The sequence below is a fragment of the Mus musculus genome, chromosome 10 (assembly GCF_000001635.26).
Source record: "Mus musculus strain C57BL/6J chromosome 10, GRCm38.p6 C57BL/6J".
Lineage (NCBI taxonomy): Eukaryota > Metazoa > Chordata > Mammalia > Rodentia > Muridae > Mus > Mus musculus.
In genome coordinates this window covers 112,058,893-112,078,638 of record NC_000076.6, presented here as the reverse complement: position 1 = coordinate 112,078,638, position 19,746 = coordinate 112,058,893, and the positions used below count along the sequence as shown (strand labels likewise).

Genomic DNA, 19,746 nt, shown 5'->3' with positions numbered 1-19,746 from the left:
GGAATATGTTTTTAAGGCTTGTTCCCAACGATATATCCTTTTTGAATTGAAAAATAGACATCGAATTTAGATTTCAGACAAGAATGTCGAGAGTGTAAGGGAGAATTAAACAGATACTGACTTCCAACTAGTCAGAAAAATAAGTCTTTTATTTTTAGCATTCAAAATTTTTCTTCTGAATAGAAATAACAGTTAAAGTAGGCTCTGAAGAATAAAACCAAGCACAAGTACATGGCATGCCGCTTTGTGGTGAGGTGTCTTCCGATTCATGGGACCTGCCAATAAAACACAAGGATAGACGCTCAATGATCTGTCCATAAGACATAATGATCAAAAGCGCAATGACTTATCAATAAAAGGCAATGTTCAGAAGCCCAATGATCTATCAATAAAACACAATGGACAAAAGCTCAATTTAATTAAAAAAAAAAAAAACAAAAAATAACTAAAGAGGTTGGGCATTTAGCTCAGTGGTAGAGTGCTTGTCTAGCAAGCACAAAGGCCCGGTTTCCGTCCTCAGTTCTGAAAAACAACAAAAACAACAACTACAACACCCCCAAAAATAACGAAAATATTTTTTCTTGATGTACTGTCATGTATAAATTATGGCGGTTTAATGAAAGAAAGGCTAGATAAAATTTATACACACACACACACACACACACACACACACACGTGTGTGTGTGTCTTTTAAAATAAGGTAATCAATTAGAATCGGAGAGGAAACCAGGAAAGGGGATAACATCTGAAATGCAAATCAAGAAATTATCTAATAATAAAAAACAAAACAAAACAAAACGAAACAAAACAAAACAAAACAAAACAGAAGACTCTTTAACTTAAGAAAACAAAACCTTTCAAATCTTACAGGATTGAAAAGCTTTATAATGCTGCCTTATCACTAAGGTCATGCCAATACATACTCCTAGAATGCCTCTTGTGTTAGAGGCATAAATATCTAAAAATAGGTAGAACTACAAAAAAAAAAAAAAAAAAAAAAAAAAAGCCCACAGTAACAACAAAAGTTTTATCTTTGACACTGCCATGCCTGGCTTGAGTCTATGAGGAAAATTCAATTGTTTTATGTGGACTTTTAAACTTCATCATCATTGCTATAGTGGTACTTACCCCAAATTCATTATTCCTACATCTAAATTTTGTCCTCAGCTTTGAATTGCAATAGGGCCTTGTGTGTGATAGAAATGTATGCTTTTCATTCGCTCCCTACCCCCATTCACTGACATATTTTCATTCACTTCCTCCCTGTACCATGGTTTTAGGTTTTAGACACAGTGATTCTCAGAAAAGAGAAAACAGCAAAGGGGAAGGTATTATCATATTTAAAAGATGTATTAATTTATGCATAGGAGTGTTTGTATGTGCACCTGCACATCAGAAGAGGACATCAGATCTCATGAAAGTACAGTTATAGACAGTTATGAGCTGCCATGTGGTTGCTGGAATTGAACTTGAGACCTTTGGAAGATCAGCCAGTGCTCTTAACCACTGAGCCATTTCTCCAGCCCCTATCATCAATTTTTAAGTGGAATGGATAAAAGGAACAAAACTGGTCATTTTAGGATGATAAGCACTATGAAGAATATACATCAGATTATCACAATATAATGAGGGAATATAATGACAGCTAAAATTTGTTGATGGCTTACTGTGCTTTGTGTTCATATTGCTTTGTGTGACTTATCATATATACTCTCCTTAATGGCCTCTCGAATTAACTTGTCTGGATCCAACACTCACATAATTGAGGCTATACACATATGCCTGTCTTTTAAAAAACAAGTCAGTCAAGCTAAAAAAAAAAAAGTACATTCAAGGACATTAAAGGGTGATCAATAAACAGAAAAGGAAAAGCACACACATTAGAACAGGGCTCAGATGGAACACAACTACAGACAAAACAGTTAAAAAACAGAGTATAGCATAGTCACTAAATATATGAATTTACTACCTAAGACATATGTAACACATACATAATATGAATTAGCTATTTTTAATAGAAACTGTCTCCCAAAATATAAACAAACAAACATATACATCATATACATTGAAACCACAATTTCAAAAGAAGTAAGACTCCAATTTTTAGTCTTTTTTTTTTTAATAGCTATTACAACCTGGAAGCAAAGGTCATTTAAGGGGTTAGAAGCCTATGCAGATAAACATCCCAACCAACAGCTATCTTGAGCACTACAGCAGACTAGATCACAGTTGTATTTAATTTTTGTCTTCTTCCTTGAAAGGAGAAATGTCAGGGAAGGGAAGGAATTATCTGAACTAAACACATTTAATATAATTAATGGTAAATGCTTTATGTTCTAATAGAAGCAAGCAAGTCATCTAGAGATTAAGAACAGGAAGGACCACATATAAAAAGATAATGAAATTATGGAATCATTACTGTCTAATATTTTTTTCTCTTTTACTTACGGCAGAGACTATTCTCACACGTCTTTTGTCCACACATAGAGCAAGAGTCTCCTCTCGTGTAAGGTCTGAAGCCTATAAAGTTTCCTCTGCCAAAACAGGAAGCACTTATTAACCAATGCCACTAAGCTAAATTTATCAACGTCTATGCAAGCTTTTCTGTTTTTCAATAAATCATGAATGTTAAAAAAAAAAACAGCAATGCCTGCTCTTTAGTAGAAAGACTCGTTTCCTATATGCTAAGACAGCATTAAAACATCTTTTTAAATTTTATTTCATATTATTTCTTTTATTTTAATTTTTTTATTTAAAACTTATTTTTATTTCTTAACATTTTTGAAAGTTATAATACAGGGAGACTGTACAGGCTTGTAATCCCAGCACTTAGGAGGCAGAGAGAGGCAGAGGCAGGTGCATCTCTGCAAGTTAAAGGATAGTTCAGTCTGTGTAAACCGTTTTGTGCCAGCCACAGATACGTGATGAGACCTTGTTTCAAACTAAAAAAATTTAAAAACCAAATAATAATAATGATGATGGAAAAATAAAGAATATACATCATTTCCCCCTTCCCTTTTCTTCCTCCAATGTGTCCCAACCCTCCCAACCCCCCCTCCTCTCTCTCTCTCTCTCTCTCTCTCTCTCTCTCTCTCTCTCTCTCTCTCTCCTCTCTCTCTCAATACACAGGTTGGATGAGGGGGGAGATCTTTGCTTTGCCCATTTGGCATTCCTTGTATGTATATGTTCATGATTTCAGGACTGATCACTTTATATTGGATAACCCATTTAGGGGACTCATTCCTGGGTACAAAGGTTTCTCCAGCTCCCAGAAGTCTTTAGTTGTCTGCTGTTCTTGGTGTAAGGGTGGGGCTCAGTTTCCCCTTCATGCTGGGATTTGTTTTCAGGCTCTCAATTGCCACATTTGTGTCTTTCTATACCCAGAACACAACAAAAGAAGTTAAATATGGCTCATGTCTCTTTTGTCCCGTCCATGAGCTCAATCTAAGGGGTTACTGAAATCTTAAAAACAAAGATCTACATGTGACAGTGTATCTATAGCATGTAAAACTCAACATAGTCACCATGCAGTACTTTACAAAAAAAAAAAAAAAAAAGACTTATGATATTAGCTATAAGGTTTACTATTAGTTTTTATAGGTGCCCTTTATATCTTACCTTTATAACATAAGGTAAGGTATTTCCTTCTATTTTGAATATGCTAAGTTGTCTTTTAAAATTGCTTGTGTGTGTGTGTTTGTGTGTGTCTGTGTGTGTGTTACACATGTGAGTGTAGGTATCCAGACACATAGGACTAACCCCCATCTCAGCGGTTCTCTAACCTGTGGGTCATGACCCCACAATCTGATGGGGCTCAAATGTCACATATCATGTATATCAGATATTCACATTTTGATTCTTAGCAGTAGCAAAAACTATAGTTATGAGGTAGCAACAAGATAATTTTATGGTTGGGGCGTCATCACATCATGAGTAATTATATTAAAGGGTTGAAGAACTAGGAAGGTTGAGAACCAGAGTTCTAGAAGATGTTGGTTCTGGGAATCAAACTCAGGTCTTTGGGAAGAGCGGTCTGAGACCTTGACTGCTGAGCCATCTTTCCTATTGAGGTATTCGATACAGTAAATATGAGTCTTTTGTCTATAACTTGTGTTTATAACAAGAAGTTAAAATCTTTATCTCCTCCACCTTGATGCAAATATTTTAATCTCCCCAACATGCAGTAAAAGCTTTCTTACAAAAAGGCATGCATCTGTTGTATTCCAGGGATCTGAGAACAGGGTTCAGGATCCTTTTCCTCTGGGAGGACTTACCTCCTTGCTCCTCCTCCTTCATTTCTTATGCACCAATACTTTTAAGACTAGCCAATCAGGTGAGACGGTGAGGTTGGTCCTCAGCCAATGGGGAAAAAGACACAGTCACCTGACTTCGAAGAAAAACCAAATGCATGACTTCTCTGTGTGTTCCTCTTTCAACACATCCTCTCACTTAAGCATAAGCTTGCCTTGTCCAGACACTTCATTTAGAGTGGTAACTTCTTTCTTTGTGACCTGGAACTTACCCTCTACCCCCAAATTTTACTGACCCCCCCTTTTATTTTATTAACCCTTTATTTCCTTATTTCCCTCCCTCCACACTTCCCAATTCCTTCCCACCTCCCCTTTCACCTGGATTCACAACCTTTCTGCTCTCATTAGACAACAAACAGGCTGCTAAGGGATAATAGTAAAATTAAATATAATAAAACCAAACAAAACTAACACACCAGGATAGGACAAAAAGCCCATCAAAATTGCAAGAGACAGACCCACTTGTCCTGGGTTAGGGATTGGTGTGTGTGTACACTTCTCTTAAGGGCACTTGTTTCTAGGACCCTAAGTGGTGCAGACTAGCACCTGCTCTGAGCATGCCTCCTCAGTCTCTGTGAGGTCGCATGCGCTTTGACTTTGCCCATTTTGATTGAGAAAGCCATGTTACTTGGTGTCCCCCACCTCCTCTGGCTCTTAGACTCTTTCTGCCTTCTTGTCCTAGGCCTTCCTTGATCTTTGAGGGGAGGGATTTGATGGAGACCTCCTGTCTAGCAACCAGGAGTGAATGTTTTTCTCTGAATCTATTGAGATGGTCATTCGAGGCTCATTTTCATGGTGATCAGTGAAGTGAATTAATTCAGTATTTCAGATTGTTTAAATCAGCCTTTTATACTGGGAAACTTCTTCCCAGATAATTAGGCTTTTATATGGTATTCAGCTGAGAAATTTTGTTTAGAGTTTTTATGTCTGTCCTAAGGTATAGTGATCTATAGCTTTCCTTTAGTTTTGTTTTTTTTGTTTTGTTTTGTTTTGTTTTTTGCCTTTGTAATTTGTATCTTTTAAGAAACTTTGCCATTTAACCTAAGCTGCAACGTTTGTGGACAAGACTGTATTATTTTCATGATGATACATGTAAAACATATAGTGCTAATTTCTGAACATTGTTGATGTCTTTCGTCTTCTTCCACTGAGAGCAGTTTGGGAAGCCTTTGACTTTTTGCTGATTTTCTGTCTTTTTGTTGTTGTTGTTGTTGTTATCTTATTTGTTTCATTTATTTAACTAATTCTGTTTACTTTGGGCTTAATGTGTCCCTCCCAAGTCTCTTTAGGTGGATTGTAGGCTGCAGAGAGATTCTTGGGCTCCCAGATAAGCTTTAAGGAAACCAGGAATGTCAAACACAGAGTGTTGTCTCTTTAAAAGGGGGCCCAGGGGCGGGCATGTATGACCTGTCCACCCAGAGGTCTGGGGATGGAGATGGTTAACACTTGTGACCCCTGTGGTATCTGTATAGCCAAGCTAGGCTCCCATAGACTCTTATGTTTACCCCTCTGACAATCTATAGCACTAGCTTCCCCTAGACCCTTATCAGGAGCGTTTTAAGACAAACATGTTACTCACCAACCTATCTTCCCAGCCTCTACTTTTCAAACTTAAGTTAAAGTTCCCATCATTTCTATCCTCAGGTTGAAAGAGTTCAGGGAAAAGGAGGCTTCTCAATTAGGCAGATCTCTAGCCCCATGCCATTTTCACCTTTAAAATTAATTTTGCAGAGGGAGACGACATCAAAGATCCTTTAGAGTCTAACATAAGATTCTGTTTTTGTAAGCATCTGTGTTGTTGTTGTTGTTTTGTTTTGAGACAGGGTCTCTCTATGTAGCATTGGCTGTCCTGGAACTCACAGAGCTCCAATATCTCTGCCTCCTGAATGCTGGAATGAAAGGTGTGCTCTACCACATCCATCTTTGTAAACATTTGTTAACAGCAGCTATTTCAACTTAGGGCATTTTTAAAAAAGAAATTAACTTACGCTGGCGAATAATTACATACAAATAGCCCAGCTGAAAAGCCCTTGAGATTAGGACAATTTGAAACTGCACAACCAATTTTAACCGTTTTGGCCCAAACTACCTATAAGCAAAGAAATTGAAAAAGTAACATGTTAAACAATCCATATAAACAATAAGTTATGAAACTATATATAATCTCAATTATGCAACCTATATACATATATATGTTTACTGCATTTTTTCTAACATCTAACACATTAAGTTATAATTTGTTAAGGCTGCTGTCATAATAGCTGAATGGTTTCTATTAGGAAACAATTATCATAAACTGAAAGGATAACTTAATAAGTTAATCATAATATAATACATTGTTAAAAAAAATCACCAGTTCTTCTAGATAATCTAGAAAACATTTTAATTCTCTCCATGGTCACACTACAAGAAAGATCCAGCTCAGACTTGGATTAAAAACAATAATTTCCTTTTTTCTTAGGAAAAAGTGTTGCCAAATTGCTGTGCCAATGCTGCTTTTAGTTTGCAGCTTTAAAAGTATTCATACCTTTGTCAAGTCATAAGGTAGGCATGTGACATGTATTTAAATGGTCAATGGTAGGAATGGTAACTTGAAAATATTTTTGAGGTCCAAGGAAAGCTAATTTCAAAAGAAGAAGAAGTGTTGTATAGAAAACTAACCAGAAGAAAGAGCTAAGGATGTGTGCAATGCCTCAAGTCCCTTTCATCAATGGTGGAATGTAATTTTTTCCTATGCTCCAAAGGAAAATAGAAGGGGATATTTTATTTATCCCTCTTGGAAATGAAATAATTTAAGAAAAAAATTGACCAGACCAAGTCATTTTTAAAATTAATTAATTTAATTTTTTACACTCCAGATTTTATTCCCCTCACTGTACCCCCTCCTCATCACCCTCTGACTGTTCCACATCCCATACCTCCTCCTCAACCAACTGTTTCCATGTGGGTGTCCCCATCCTACCTGATCTCTAAACTCCCTGGTGGCTCCAGTCTCTTGAGAGTTAAGTGCATCATCTCCGATTGAACACAGACTTGGCAGTCCTCTGCTGTATATGTGTTGGTGGTCTCATATCAGTTGATGTATGCTACCTGTTTGGTGGTCCAGTGTTTAAGAACTCTCAGGGATCGAGATTAATTGAGAGTGCTGGTCTTGACAAGGTCGCCCTCCTCCTCAGCTTCTTTTAACCTCCCTAATTCAACCACAAGGATCAGCTGCTTCTGTCCATTTGTTGGGTGCAAATATATGCATCTGACTCTTTCAGCTACTCATTGGGTCTTCCGGAGGGTGGCCATGATAGGCCCCTTTTTGTGAGCACTACATAGCCTCAGTAAAAGTGTCAGGCCTTGGGACCCCACTTTAGACCTGTTGTTGCTGGACCTTCTTTTCCTTAGGCTCCTCTCCATTTCCATCCTTGTAGTTCTTTCACACAGGAACAATTATGGGTGAGAGTTTTGACTGTGGGATGGCAGCCTCCTCCCTCATTTGATGCTCTGTATTCCTGCTGGAGGTGGGCTCTCTAAGTTCTTTCTCCCTACTGTTGGGCATTACATCTAAGGTCACTCCCTTTGAGTCTGATACCCAAATCACACAAGGACCTAACCAAAAAAGATAACTCAGACCAATCTCACTTATGAATATCAATGCAAAAATACTCAATAAAATTCTTGCAAACTGAATCTAAGAACACATCAAACCATCATTCACCACGATCAAGTAGGATTGATCCCAGAGGTGCAAGGTTGGTTCAATATACGAAAATCCATTAATGTAATCCACTATATAAACAAACTCAAATAAAAATATCACATAATCATCTCCTTAGATGAAGAAAAAGCATTTGACAAAATACAACACCCCTTCATGTTAAAAGTTTTGGAGAGATCAGGAAATCGAGGCTCATATCTAAACATACTAAAAGTAAATTTCAAAGCAACAGCAAATATCAAATTAAATGGAGACATACTTGAAGTAACCCCACTAAAATTGGGGACAAGGATGTCCAGTCTTCCCATATCTATTCAATGTAGTACTCAAAGTGCTAGGTAGAACAATAAGAAAACAAAAAAGATTAAGACAAAGAAAGAAATAAAGGTATCACTATTTGCAGATGATATGATAGTATGAATAAGCAACCCCAAAAATTTTACCAGAGAACTTCTCCAGCTGATAAACAACTTCAGCAAAATGGCTGGATAGAAAATTAACTCAAATAAATCAGTAGCCTTCTTTTATATGATAAACAGGCTGAAAAAGAAATTAGGGAGTTGGGCAGTGGTGGTACACACCTTTAATCCCAGCACTTGAGAGGCTGAGGCAGGCAGATTTCTGAGTTTGAGGCCAGCCTGATCTACAGAGTGAGTTCCAGGACAGCCAGGGCTACACAGAGAAACCCTGTCTCAAAAAAACAAACCAAAACAACAATAACAAAACAAAAAAACAAACAAACAAAAAAAGAAAGAAAAGAAATTAGAGAAGCATCTCCCTTCATAATAGGAATAATATAAAATATCTTGGGGGTAACTCTAACCAGACAAGTAAAAGACCTGTATAACAATAACTTTAAGCCTCTCAAGAAATAAATCGAAGATGATTTCAGAAAATGGAGAGATTTCCGATGCTCATGGATTAGCAAAATTAATGTAGTAAAAAGGCCATGCTACCAAGAACAATCTACAGATTCAATACAATCCCCATTAAATCCTAACACAATTCTTCAAAGACATGGGAAGATCAATTCTCAAATTCATCTGGAAAGGCAAAAAAATCCAGAATAGCCAAAACAATTCTTAATAATAAAAGAACTTCTGGGGGAATCACCATCCCTGACCTCAAGCTTTACTACGGAGCAATAGTGATAACAACTGCATGGTATTGGTACAGAGACAGACAACATTGATCAATTGAAAATAATCGAAGACCCTGAAATAAAACCACACACTTACAGATACTTGATCTTTGACAAAGATGTCAAAAATATACATTGGAAAAAAGAAAGCATCTTCAATAAATGATGCTGGTTTAACTGTCTGAATGTAGAAAAATGAAAATAGACCCATATTTGTCACCTTGCACAAAGCTCAAGTCCAAGTGGATCAAGGACCTCAACATAAAACCAGATACACTGAATCAAATAGAAGAGAAAGTGGGAAAGAGCCTTGAACTCATTGGCACAGGGGGAAATTTCCTAAACAGAATTCCAATGGCTCATACTCTAAGATCAAGAATTGGTAAATTGGACCTCATGAAACTAGAACGCTTCTGTAAGGCAACGGACATAGTCAATCGGTGACCTACAGATTGGGGAAAAAAATCTTCACTAAATCCACACCCGATAGAGGGCTAATATCCATATAAAGACCTATATCCATACATAATATCATATATAAAGAACTCAAGAATCTAACCACCAAAAAAACCAAACAACAGAATCAACAAATCAGGTATAGAACTAAACTGAGAATTCACAACAGGGGAATCTTAAATGGCTGAGACGCACCTAAAGAAATGTTCAAAGTCCTGAGCGATCAGAGAAATGCAAATCAAAACGACCCTGAGATTTCACCTTAGTGTTCTTGGGTACGTGATATGTGTGACTTGTGTGCCATATGCTCATGTGCATGGGCAGATACATGGGCTTCTGCATGCATGGAAGCAAGAAGTGGATACTAGGTTCTTCCATGATTGTGCTCTATCATATTCTCTGGAAACAAAGTTTCTCGTTAAACTGACTTAACACTGTATGGCCAGAGAGCCCAAGAGATCTTCCTGTCTCTCCTCTGCTTCCCTCAATGCCTGCCCTTGCTGGGGTTCATCATGGTTGTAGATGTCCAAAGTTTTACATGGGTTTGGGGGATTCAAATTAAAGCCCTCATGCTTACATATAAAAGTGTTCTTCACATGCTCCACTATGTTCATAGCAGCCTTACTTATAATAGCCAGAAGCTGGAAAGAACCTAGATGTCCCTCAACAGAAGAATGGATACAGAAAATGTGATACATTTACACAATGGAGTACTACTTAGCAATTAAAAACAATGGATTTATGAAATTCTTGGACCAATGGATGTATCTGGAGGATATCATCCTTAGTGAGGTAACCCAATCACAAAAGAAGTCATTAGATATGCACTCACTGATATTAGCCCAGAAACATAGAGCACCCAAGATACAATTTTCAAAACACAAGAAAATCAAGAAGAGGGAAGACCAATGGGTGGATACTTCATTCCTCCTTAGATTGGGAACAAAATACCCATGAAAGGAGTTACAGAGACAAAGTTTGGAACTAAGATGAAAGGATGGACTATCCAGAGACTTCCCCACCCGGGGATCCATCCCATAATCAGCCATCAAACCCAGACACTATTGTACAATGCCAGAAAGATTTTGCTGAAGAGACCCTGTTATAGCTGTCTCATTTGAGGCTATGCCAGTGCCTGGCAAATACAGAAGTAGATGCTCACAGTCATCTATAAGATGGAACACAGGGCCCCCAATGGAGAAGCTAGAGAAAGCACCCAAGGAGCTGAAGGGGTCTGCAACCCTACAGGTAGAGCAACAATATGAACTAACCAGTACCACCAGAGCTCGTATCTCTAGCTGCATATGTAGCAGAAGATGGCCTAGTCGGCCATCACTGAGAAGAGAGGGCCCTTGGTATTGCAAACTTTATTTGCCCAATACAGGGGAATGCCAGGGCCAAGAAGCGGGCGTGGGTGGGTAGGGGAGCAGGGCTATAGGAAATTTTGGGATAGCATTTGAATGTATATAAAGAAAATATCCAATAAATAAATAAATAAATAAATAAATAAAAGTGTTCTTAAGTATTAATCATATCCCTGGCCCTGCTTAGTTTATTTATTTAGTTTTTATTATTGTTGTTGTTACTTTATTTTTATTGTGTGTGGGTTTTTTTTTTTTTTGGTTGGGAGCATTTATTTTATTTTTTTAATAGATATTTTCTTTATTTACATTTCAAATGTTATCCCATTTCCCAGTTTCCTCTCTGAAAATCCCCTATCCCCTCCTTTCTCCCCCTGCTCCCCAACCCACCCACTCCCACTTCCTGGCCCTGGCATTCCCCTGTACTGGGGCATATGATCTTCTCAAGACAAAGGGCCTCTCCTCTCATTGATGGCCAACTAGGCCATCCTCTGCTACATATGCAGCTAGAGACACAAGTCGAAACATGTGTTTTCTTTGATTGGTGGTTTAGTCCCAGGGAGTTCTGGGGGTACTGGTTAGTTCATATTGTTGTTCCTCCTATAGGGCTGCAAACCCCTTCAGCGACTTGGGTATTTTCTCTAGATCCTTCATTAGGGACCCTGGGCTCCATCCAATAGATGACTGTGAGCATCCACTTCTGTATTTGCCAGGCACTGGCAGAGCCTCAGAAGAGACAAATATCAGGATCCTGTCAGCAAAATCTTGTTGGCATCTGCAATAATGTCTAGCTTCAGTGGTTTTTATGGGATGGATCCACAGGTGGGGCAGTCTCTGTATGGTCATTCCTTCAGTCTCTGCTCCCCACTTTGTCTCTGTAACTCCATCCATGGGTATTTTGTTCCCCCTTCTAAAAAGAACCAAAGTATATACATTTTGGTCTTCCTTCTTCTTGAGTTTTATGTGTTTTCCAAATTGTATCTTGGGTATTCTGATTATCTGGGCTAATATCCACTTATCAGTGAATGCATATCATGTGTGTTCTTTTGTGATTGGGTTATCTCACTCAGGATGATATCCTCGAGATTTGCCTAAGAATTTCATAAATTCATTGTTTTTAATAGCTGAGTATACTCCATTGTGTAAACGTACCATGTTTTCTGTATACATTCCTCTGTTGAGGGACATCTGGGCTCTTTCCAGCTTCTGGCTATTATAAATAAGGCTACTGTGAATAAGGTGGAGCATGTGTCCTTATTACATGTTGGAGAATCTTCTGGGTATATGCACAGGAGTGGTATAGCTGGGTCCTGCTATAGTACTATGTCCAATTTTCTGAGGAACCACCACACTGATTTCCACTGTGGTTGCACTAGCTTGCAATCCCACAGGAATGGAGGAGTGTTCCTCTTTCTCCACATCCTTGCCAGTATCTGCTGTCACCTGATTTTAGCCATTCTGACTGGTGTAAGGTGAAATCTCAGGGTTGTTTTGATTTGCATTCCCTGATGATTAAGGATGTTGAACATTTTTTGAGGTGCTTCTCAGCTATTTGATATTCCTCAGTTGAGAATTCTTTGTTTAGATCTGTACCACATTTTTAATAGGGTTATTTGGTTTTCTGGAGTTCAACTTCTTGAGTTCCTTATATATATTGGATATTAGTCCCCTATCAGATTTAGGATTGGTAAAGATCCTTTCCCAATCTGTTGATGGCCTTTTTGTCGTATTGACAGTGTCCTTTGCCTTCCAGAAGCTTTGCAATTTTATGAGGTCCCATTTGTCAATTCTTGATCTTACAGCACAAGCTATTGGTGTTTTGTTCATGAATTTTTCCCCTGTGCCCATATCTTCAAGGCTTTTCCCCACTTTCTCCTCTATAAGTTTCAGTGTCTCTGGTTTTATGTGGAGTTCCTTGATCCACTTATACTTGAGCTTTGTATAAGGAGATAAGAATGGATCAATGCGCATTCTTCTACATGGTAACAGCCAGTTGAACCAGAAAATTTGTTGAACATGCTGTCTTCTTTTCACTGTATGGTTTTAGCTCTCTTGTCAAAGATCAAGTGACCATAGGTATGTGGTGTTCATTTCTGGGTCTTTGATTCTATTCCATTGATCTACCTGTCTGTTACTGTACCAGTACCATGCAGTTTTTATCACAATTGCTCTGTAGTACACCTTGAGATCAGGGATGGTGATTCCACCAGAGGTTCTTTCATCATTGAGAATAGTTTTTGCTATCCTAGGGTTTTGTTATTCCAGACAAATTTGCAAATTGCCCTTTCTAACTTGGTGAACACTTGACCTGGAATTTTGATGGGGATTGCATTGAATCTGTAAATTGCTTTTGGCAAGATAGTCATTTTTACTATATTAATCCTGCCAATCCATGAGCATGGGAGTTCTTTCCATCTTCTGAGGTCTTCAATTTCTTTCTTCAGAGACTTGAAGTTCTTATCATACACATCTTTCACTTCCTTAGTTAGAGTCACGCCAAGGTATTTTATATTATTTGTGACTATTGTGAAGGGTGTTGTTTCCCTAATTTCTTTCTCAGCCTGTTTATCATTTGTGTAGAGAAAGACCACTGATTTGTTTGAGTTAATTTTATATCCAGCTACTTTACTGAAGCTGTTTATCAGGATTAGGAGTTCTCTGTTGGAATTTTTGAGGTCACTTATATATACTATCATATCATCTGCAAATAGTGATGTGTTGACTTTTTCCTTTCCAGTTTGCATCCTTTTGATCTCCTTTTGTTGTCGAATTGCTCTGGCTATGATTTTAAGTGCTATATTGAATAGGTAGGAAGAATGTGGGCAGCCTTGTCTAGTCCCTGATTTTAGTTGGATTGCTTCACTTTTCTCTTCAATTTGTTTAATGTTGGCTACTGGTTTGCTGTATATTGCTTTTATTATGTTTAGGTATGGGCTTTGAGTTCCTGATCTTTCCAATACTTTTATCATGAAGGGGTGTTGGATTTTGTCAAATGCTTTCTCAGCATCTAATGAGACAATCATGTGGTTTTTGTCTTTGAGTTTGTTTATATAGTGGATTACATTGATGGATTTCTATATAATGCATACCTGGAATGAAGGCTACTTGATCAGGACGGATGAGCATTTTAATGTGTTCTTGGATTCAGTTTGTGAGACTTTCATTAAGTATTTTTGCATCGATCTTCATAAGGGAAATTGATCTGAAGTTCTCTTTCTTTGTTGGGTCTTTGTGTGGTTTAAATATCAGAGTAATTATAGCTTCATAGAACCTATTGGATAGAGTATCTTCTGTTTCTATTTTATGGAATAGTTTGAGGAGAATTGGAATTAGGTCTTCTTTAGAGATTTGATAGATCTCTGCACTAAACCCATCTGGTCCTGGGATTTTTTTTTTTTTATGGTTGGGAGACTATTAATGACTGTTTCTATTTCTTTAAGGGGATATGGGAGTGTTTAGATTGTTAATCTGATCCTGGTTTAACTTTGGTACCTTGGATCTGTCTAGAAAATTGTGCATTTCATCCAGGTTTTCCAGTTTTCTTGAGTACAGGCTTTTGTAGTAGGATCTGATGAATTTTTTTGGATTTCTTGTTGTTGTTGTTGTTGTTGTTATGTCTCCCTTTTCATTTCTGACTTTGTTAATTAGGATACTACTGTCCCTGTGCCCTCTAGTGAATCTGGCTAAGGATTTATCTATCTTCTTGATTTTCTCAAAGAACCAGCTCCTGGTTTGGTTGATTCTTTGAATAGTTCATTTTCTTTCCACTATGTGGATTTCAGCCCTGACTTTGATTATTTCCTGCTGTCTACTCCTCTTGGGTGAATTGCTTCCTTTTGTTCTAGAGCTTTTAGGTGTCCTGTCAAGCTGCTAGTGTATGCTCTCTCTAGTTTCTTTTTGGAAGCACTCAGAGGTATGAGTTTTCCTCTTAGGAATGCTTTCATTGTGTCCCATAAGTTGAGTATGTTGTGGCTTCATTTTCATTAAACTCTAAAAAGTCTGTAATTTCTTTCTTTATTTCTTCCTTGACCAAGGTATCAATGAGGAGAGTGTTGTTCAGCTTCCACGTGAATGTTGGCTTTGTATTATTTATGTTGTTATTGAAGATCAGCCTTAGTCCATAGTGATCTGATAGGATGCATGGGACAATTTCAATATTTTTGTATCTGTTGAGGCCTGTTTTGTGACCAATTGTATGGTCAATTTAGAAGAAGGTACCATAAGGTGCTGAGAAGAAGGTATATCCTTTTGTTTTAGGGTAAAATGTTCCGTAAATATCTATTAAATCCATTTGTTTCATAAATTCTGTTAGTTTCACTGTGTTTCTGTTTAGTTTCTGATTCCAGGATCTGTCCATTGATGATAGTGGGGTGTTGAAGTCTCTCACTATTATTGTGTGAGGTGCAATGTGTGCTTTTAGCTTTACTAAAGTTGCTTTAATGAATGTGGCTGGCCTTGCATTTGGAGCATAGATATTCAGAATTGAGAGTTCCTCTTGGAACATTTTACCTTTGGTGAGTGTCTATACATATGTTACAACAATGAAAGAAATGGAGGTCATGAGTTTGAAGCCAGAAAGCAGGGGGGTATAGAAGGACTGGAGGGAAGAAATGGTTGGAGAAATATGATGTCATCATATTTTAATTTCAAAAAGAAAAAAGGGAATCTAAACCAAATTAGTGGGGTGTTAGCATGTAGAAGAAACTATAATGGGTTAAAGACACAGTAGTAAAGTTATCAAATTGATTGGGGAGAGAAAAATACCATAAACATAATAGAGACATCAAACTGGCATGATTTGAACATACTTCCAGTATGTTCTAGCATACTGTACTAGCAGGCAACTAGGAAGAGAAAACTATTGTGAGAAACAGCCACCCATGTTTTCCAAATGTATTTTAATCTATAGATTTAGTGTGGGGAAAGCTCAAGATTCAAAAGCACAAGGAATGTGTGAAGACCAAGGCACCTGACATACTTTGTGTAAAGTCGATCAAGACGTAAAAGCAACAGCAGGTGGGGAAAACGAGATCACAGCAGATTTCTTGAAAGTAATGTAAAAAAAAAATGTCAGTAGAGTCACATTGTCAAAGATTGGAAAAACTATACTCAGTACATGGAATCCCCATTAAGAGGAGGGTTTTTTTTTTTTATGGATTTAAAACAAATTACAAGATTGGCTTATAACTAAAGTGAACAAGAGAACTAATTAATAACTTGCCAAGTACATACCTGTGTATAATGGCCACACATTTCAGAACAGGTATTAAAATCAAAATTAAAATATTTACTTTCATTATACCAATTAATAACAACATCTTCTGGTTGGGTTTCAATTCTACCCAAATAAATATTTTCTCCAATAAAGTCATAGTCCTCAAGACATTCGTATCGTTGTTTGATACAGGGATTATGGGCAAGTTTGCACTCTCTAGTCCATGCTTTCGCTAGTTTTGCCAGCTGCTGGTCCCAAAACTGAAAAAAAATTTTAAAAAATATTCAATTGAATAGTACATATTTGGTTACAAATTTTAGTTAACTTTAGCCCTTTAGTAAAAGCAATTTTTTGTTGTTATTTGTTGTCTTAGCTGCTTTCTTATTACAAGCAAACACCTGAAAGAAACAGAAGAAGAAGTTACCTTGAAACACCATTTCAGAGGGGACAGGCATGGTTACTTGGCACCATGTTCCTGCCCTATCATGAGGCAAACATCAGGAGCTTCTTCAGAGTGAACAAGAAGCAACAAGAAACTGGAACAGAAAGTGACCAGGGCAAAGCCCAGGGGCCCTGCCCAAGTCTGCCCCTCCAAACCTGCCTCCTTAACCCTGCCTCCCCAGTCCCCACCTCACCAACGCCACCCACCTCATCAACCCTACCTCCCTAAAGACTAACAATGTACCCTCAGAAATGTAAGAAAATAGGACAGTTGTATGTATCACTGCAACAACAAAGGCCTCAACTCAAATTCTTCTTGCAATCCTTTTGTCTCAGGGATGCCAGCCCAATGTCCTCAACCTTGGCAGCTGCCTCCCACCTCAAAGTAATGTCACAGTCAAGCCTGCAACTTGTGAGACGCGTTCTCTAAAGTGTCTCCCAAGCCTTTTATGCCTTAAGTAGTAAAGATTTCGACAGATCATTAACACCTATGAGAAGGACACCCCTTTAGAGCACAGGAGCGAATTCCAGGAATATAACAGACTTGCATTGCTTCTCGGTGATATGAGATGTAGGATCCACCCCATAATCAGCATCCAAACGCTGACACCATTGCATACACTAGCAAGATTTTATCGAAAGGACCCAGAGGTAGCTGTCTCTTGTGAGACTATGCCGGGGCCTAGCAAACACAGAAGTGGATGCTCACAGTCAGCTAATGGATGGATCACAGGGCTCCCAATGGAGGAGCTAGAGAAAGTACCCAAGGAGCTAAAGGGATCTGCAACCCTATAGGTGGATCAACATTATGAACTAACCAGTACCCCGGAGCTCTTGACTCTAGCTGCATATGTATCAAAAGATGGCCTAGTCGGCCATCACTGGAAAGAGAGGCCCATTGGACACACAAACTTTATATGCCCCAGAACAGGGGAACGCCAGGGCCAAAAAGGGGGGGTGGGCGGGTAGGGGAGTGGGGGTGGGTGGGTGGGTATGGGGGACTTTTGGTATAGCATTGGAAATGTAAATGAGCTAAATACCTAATAAAAAATGGAAAGAAAAAAATTAAAACAACGCTTCTGCTCTCTAGCAGTCAGGCCAGGAGTGCTTCAGGCCCCACCAATAATCTGTGATGCTTTGTACAAACATTTTGAACATGATTTGTAAATAAGCCACAATGTCTTACCCTAACTGGCCTTTCTCGAGAACGACAGATGGAGCTGCAATGCCATTTTCCAAATCAGGGAAATCTCTGCATCTTACCTATCCAGATAGACCATGACTATCATATGTCATGCACAATGACCCGTGAGGTTAAAGCAATTAACTTTCAAAATTCCATTGTCATAAAAGGAGTCAAGGGTGATTCTTTCTTTTCTTCTGAGGGGGAAAAATGCATCTACTAACACGTTAAAACGAATTCTTGTCTTGGTAAACCATGTTTCATCTCCCTCCCCTGCATAAACTCATTGTTCTGAACATAATTCCTTTTCTTTCTCACCAGTTGATTCATATCAGCTGCCGGGGGCTGGACCTTGCGTCGCAGTTCATTGTGGATGTTGAGGAATGCATCTATAAATTTCGGATCCGTGATAGTTGGCACCCTAGGAAGATCTTTGCCGAATGCCTTGGGCAGTCTGCTGGCTATCAAATACAGAACTAATGTCCATAAAAAATTAAGTTTCTTCTTCAGGGCCATGGAAGGATGTCGTGGATACCCCTAGTGAATGTGCAAGAACAGAGATTACACTTTAAACTGGCTCTGTCTTCCCATTAGCCTGGGGAATGTGTTCAAGGCAGCCAGTGTTGCCATGGAGACTGAAGCATGGCACGTTCTGAGCAGCTAAGCCTTAAATTCTGAGGAAAGCCTGAGGCGCCCTCTGGTGCATGGTTCGAAGTACCCAACTAGCTTTCTGAAGAGCCAACCCAGACTCACTGTGGAGAGTGCTTGGACTGGGAAAAGACTGATTGTGAAAACACTACAGGGTTCTGACAATGGGGCTGGCCTGTGCTAACAGAAGAGTTTGTTGTATGTATTGTCGCAGACGATTTAGTCGCTGCGCTCAGTGAACAGAGGCAGGAGCAATAGGCTCTCTGTAAGTGTGAGTTTGAGGCCAGCCTGATCTTCATAGCAGATTCCAGGCTAGGCAAGAGTTGAGACCCTGTCAGGCTACAGGGAGAGAAATGCAAATAACTTATGAGTTTCTTAGACTCTGTTTTCCATGTCTAGCTTTTAAAAATTTATTTAAAATAAACTGCATCTTATTTTGTCTCTTCCTCCAGATAATGGGAACATGGAAGAGGCAATTGGCGAACTCTGGGGCATCCTGTGGTTTTTCAATTACTCCCTTGTCAAACATCCAGGAATTCCCTTCTCAGTGACTACCTAGGAAAGTAAAAATGCTATAGGCATGTGGAAAATTAGAGCCAAGTAGTTTTCTTCTAGTCAAAATCTTTCTTTGGGATAATTTAGAATCTGTGCCCTGTGCGATGACTAGCAGATTCCAGATCATTTTTATTGTAAGGACTAGGACTATGCACTGAGTATGTTGCTTGCTCACCCTATTGAAAATGAAGTGTAAGTCAACTTCATTTGGTTTAATGCTTTAAATCTGTCAGTTATTCTCTAGTAAACCCCACGTTACCTCTAACGTCTAGTGATATTTTCAGTATTTATAGATGAATATATTTCATACTCAGGTTGTTTAATTTAATGTTTAGGTTATTACAGTGCCATTTAATTCAGGCTAACACATTAAGACCTACCCTGTGTTCTTCCCTAGACAATTTACCACACAAACAAAGCAATCAAAAACTTATTTTGATGAAACTAGTTACCAAATTAAGATATTAAGTAAAAATGAACGAGGAAACACATGAACACAACCAACAAGAACAAATCCAAGTATCCTAACAGAATCGCTACAGAGATAGAAAGGACATGTTGGTGGTCTATTATCAGCTGATGGGGGCTTGCTACGTGTACTGCTGTGGTGTCGCACGCATAGGCAAACTGAGTTTCTTATACTCCATACTCCAATATAAATATAGATATGCACATTCTTACATATCCAGCCAGACATATAGGACCATACCCATTCCTGTGTATATATCTC

At 38.4% G+C, this 19,746-nt stretch overlaps 1 protein-coding gene across 2 annotated transcripts; it reads right to left on the bottom strand.

Annotated features, from left to right (window-relative positions):
- Window positions 1-128: 128 nt before the first annotated feature.
- On the bottom strand, window positions 129-18,450 carry Glipr1l1 (GLI pathogenesis-related 1 like 1). Of its 2 annotated transcripts, NM_027018.1 has the most exons (5): window positions 18,132-18,450; window positions 16,207-16,449; window positions 6,299-6,399; window positions 2,449-2,534; window positions 129-275 (listed from the first exon to the last, which is right to left on the bottom strand). In NM_027018.1, the coding sequence occupies exons 1-5, from the start codon at window positions 18,327-18,329 to the stop codon at window positions 193-195; spliced, it is 711 nt and encodes a 236-aa protein (NP_081294.1). In that variant the 5' UTR covers window positions 18,330-18,450; the 3' UTR covers window positions 129-192. The 2 variants fall into 2 exon arrangements, with proteins under 2 accessions (NP_081294.1, XP_006514110.1); XM_006514047.3 differs by lacking the exons at window positions 129-275; window positions 2,449-2,534; window positions 6,299-6,399 and adding an exon at window positions 15,586-16,018 and having other exon boundaries at window positions 18,132-18,436.
- Between the last annotated feature and the right edge of the window lie 1,296 nt (window positions 18,451-19,746).

Excerpts from the sequence above, each read along its gene's own strand:
- Glipr1l1 (NM_027018.1), bottom strand. The coding sequence starts at position 18,329 with ATGGCCCTGAAGAAGAAACTTAATTTTTTATGGACATTAGTTCTGTAT. Across the intron at positions 16,450-18,131 it reads CAGCTGATATGAATCAACTG|TTTTGGGACCAGCAGCTGGC; the intron begins GTGAGAAAGAAA and ends ATTTTTTTTCAG. Across the intron at positions 276-2,448 it reads GTGTGAGAATAGTCTCTGCC|GTCCCATGAATCGGAAGACA; the intron begins GTAAGTAAAAGA and ends TTTTATTGGCAG.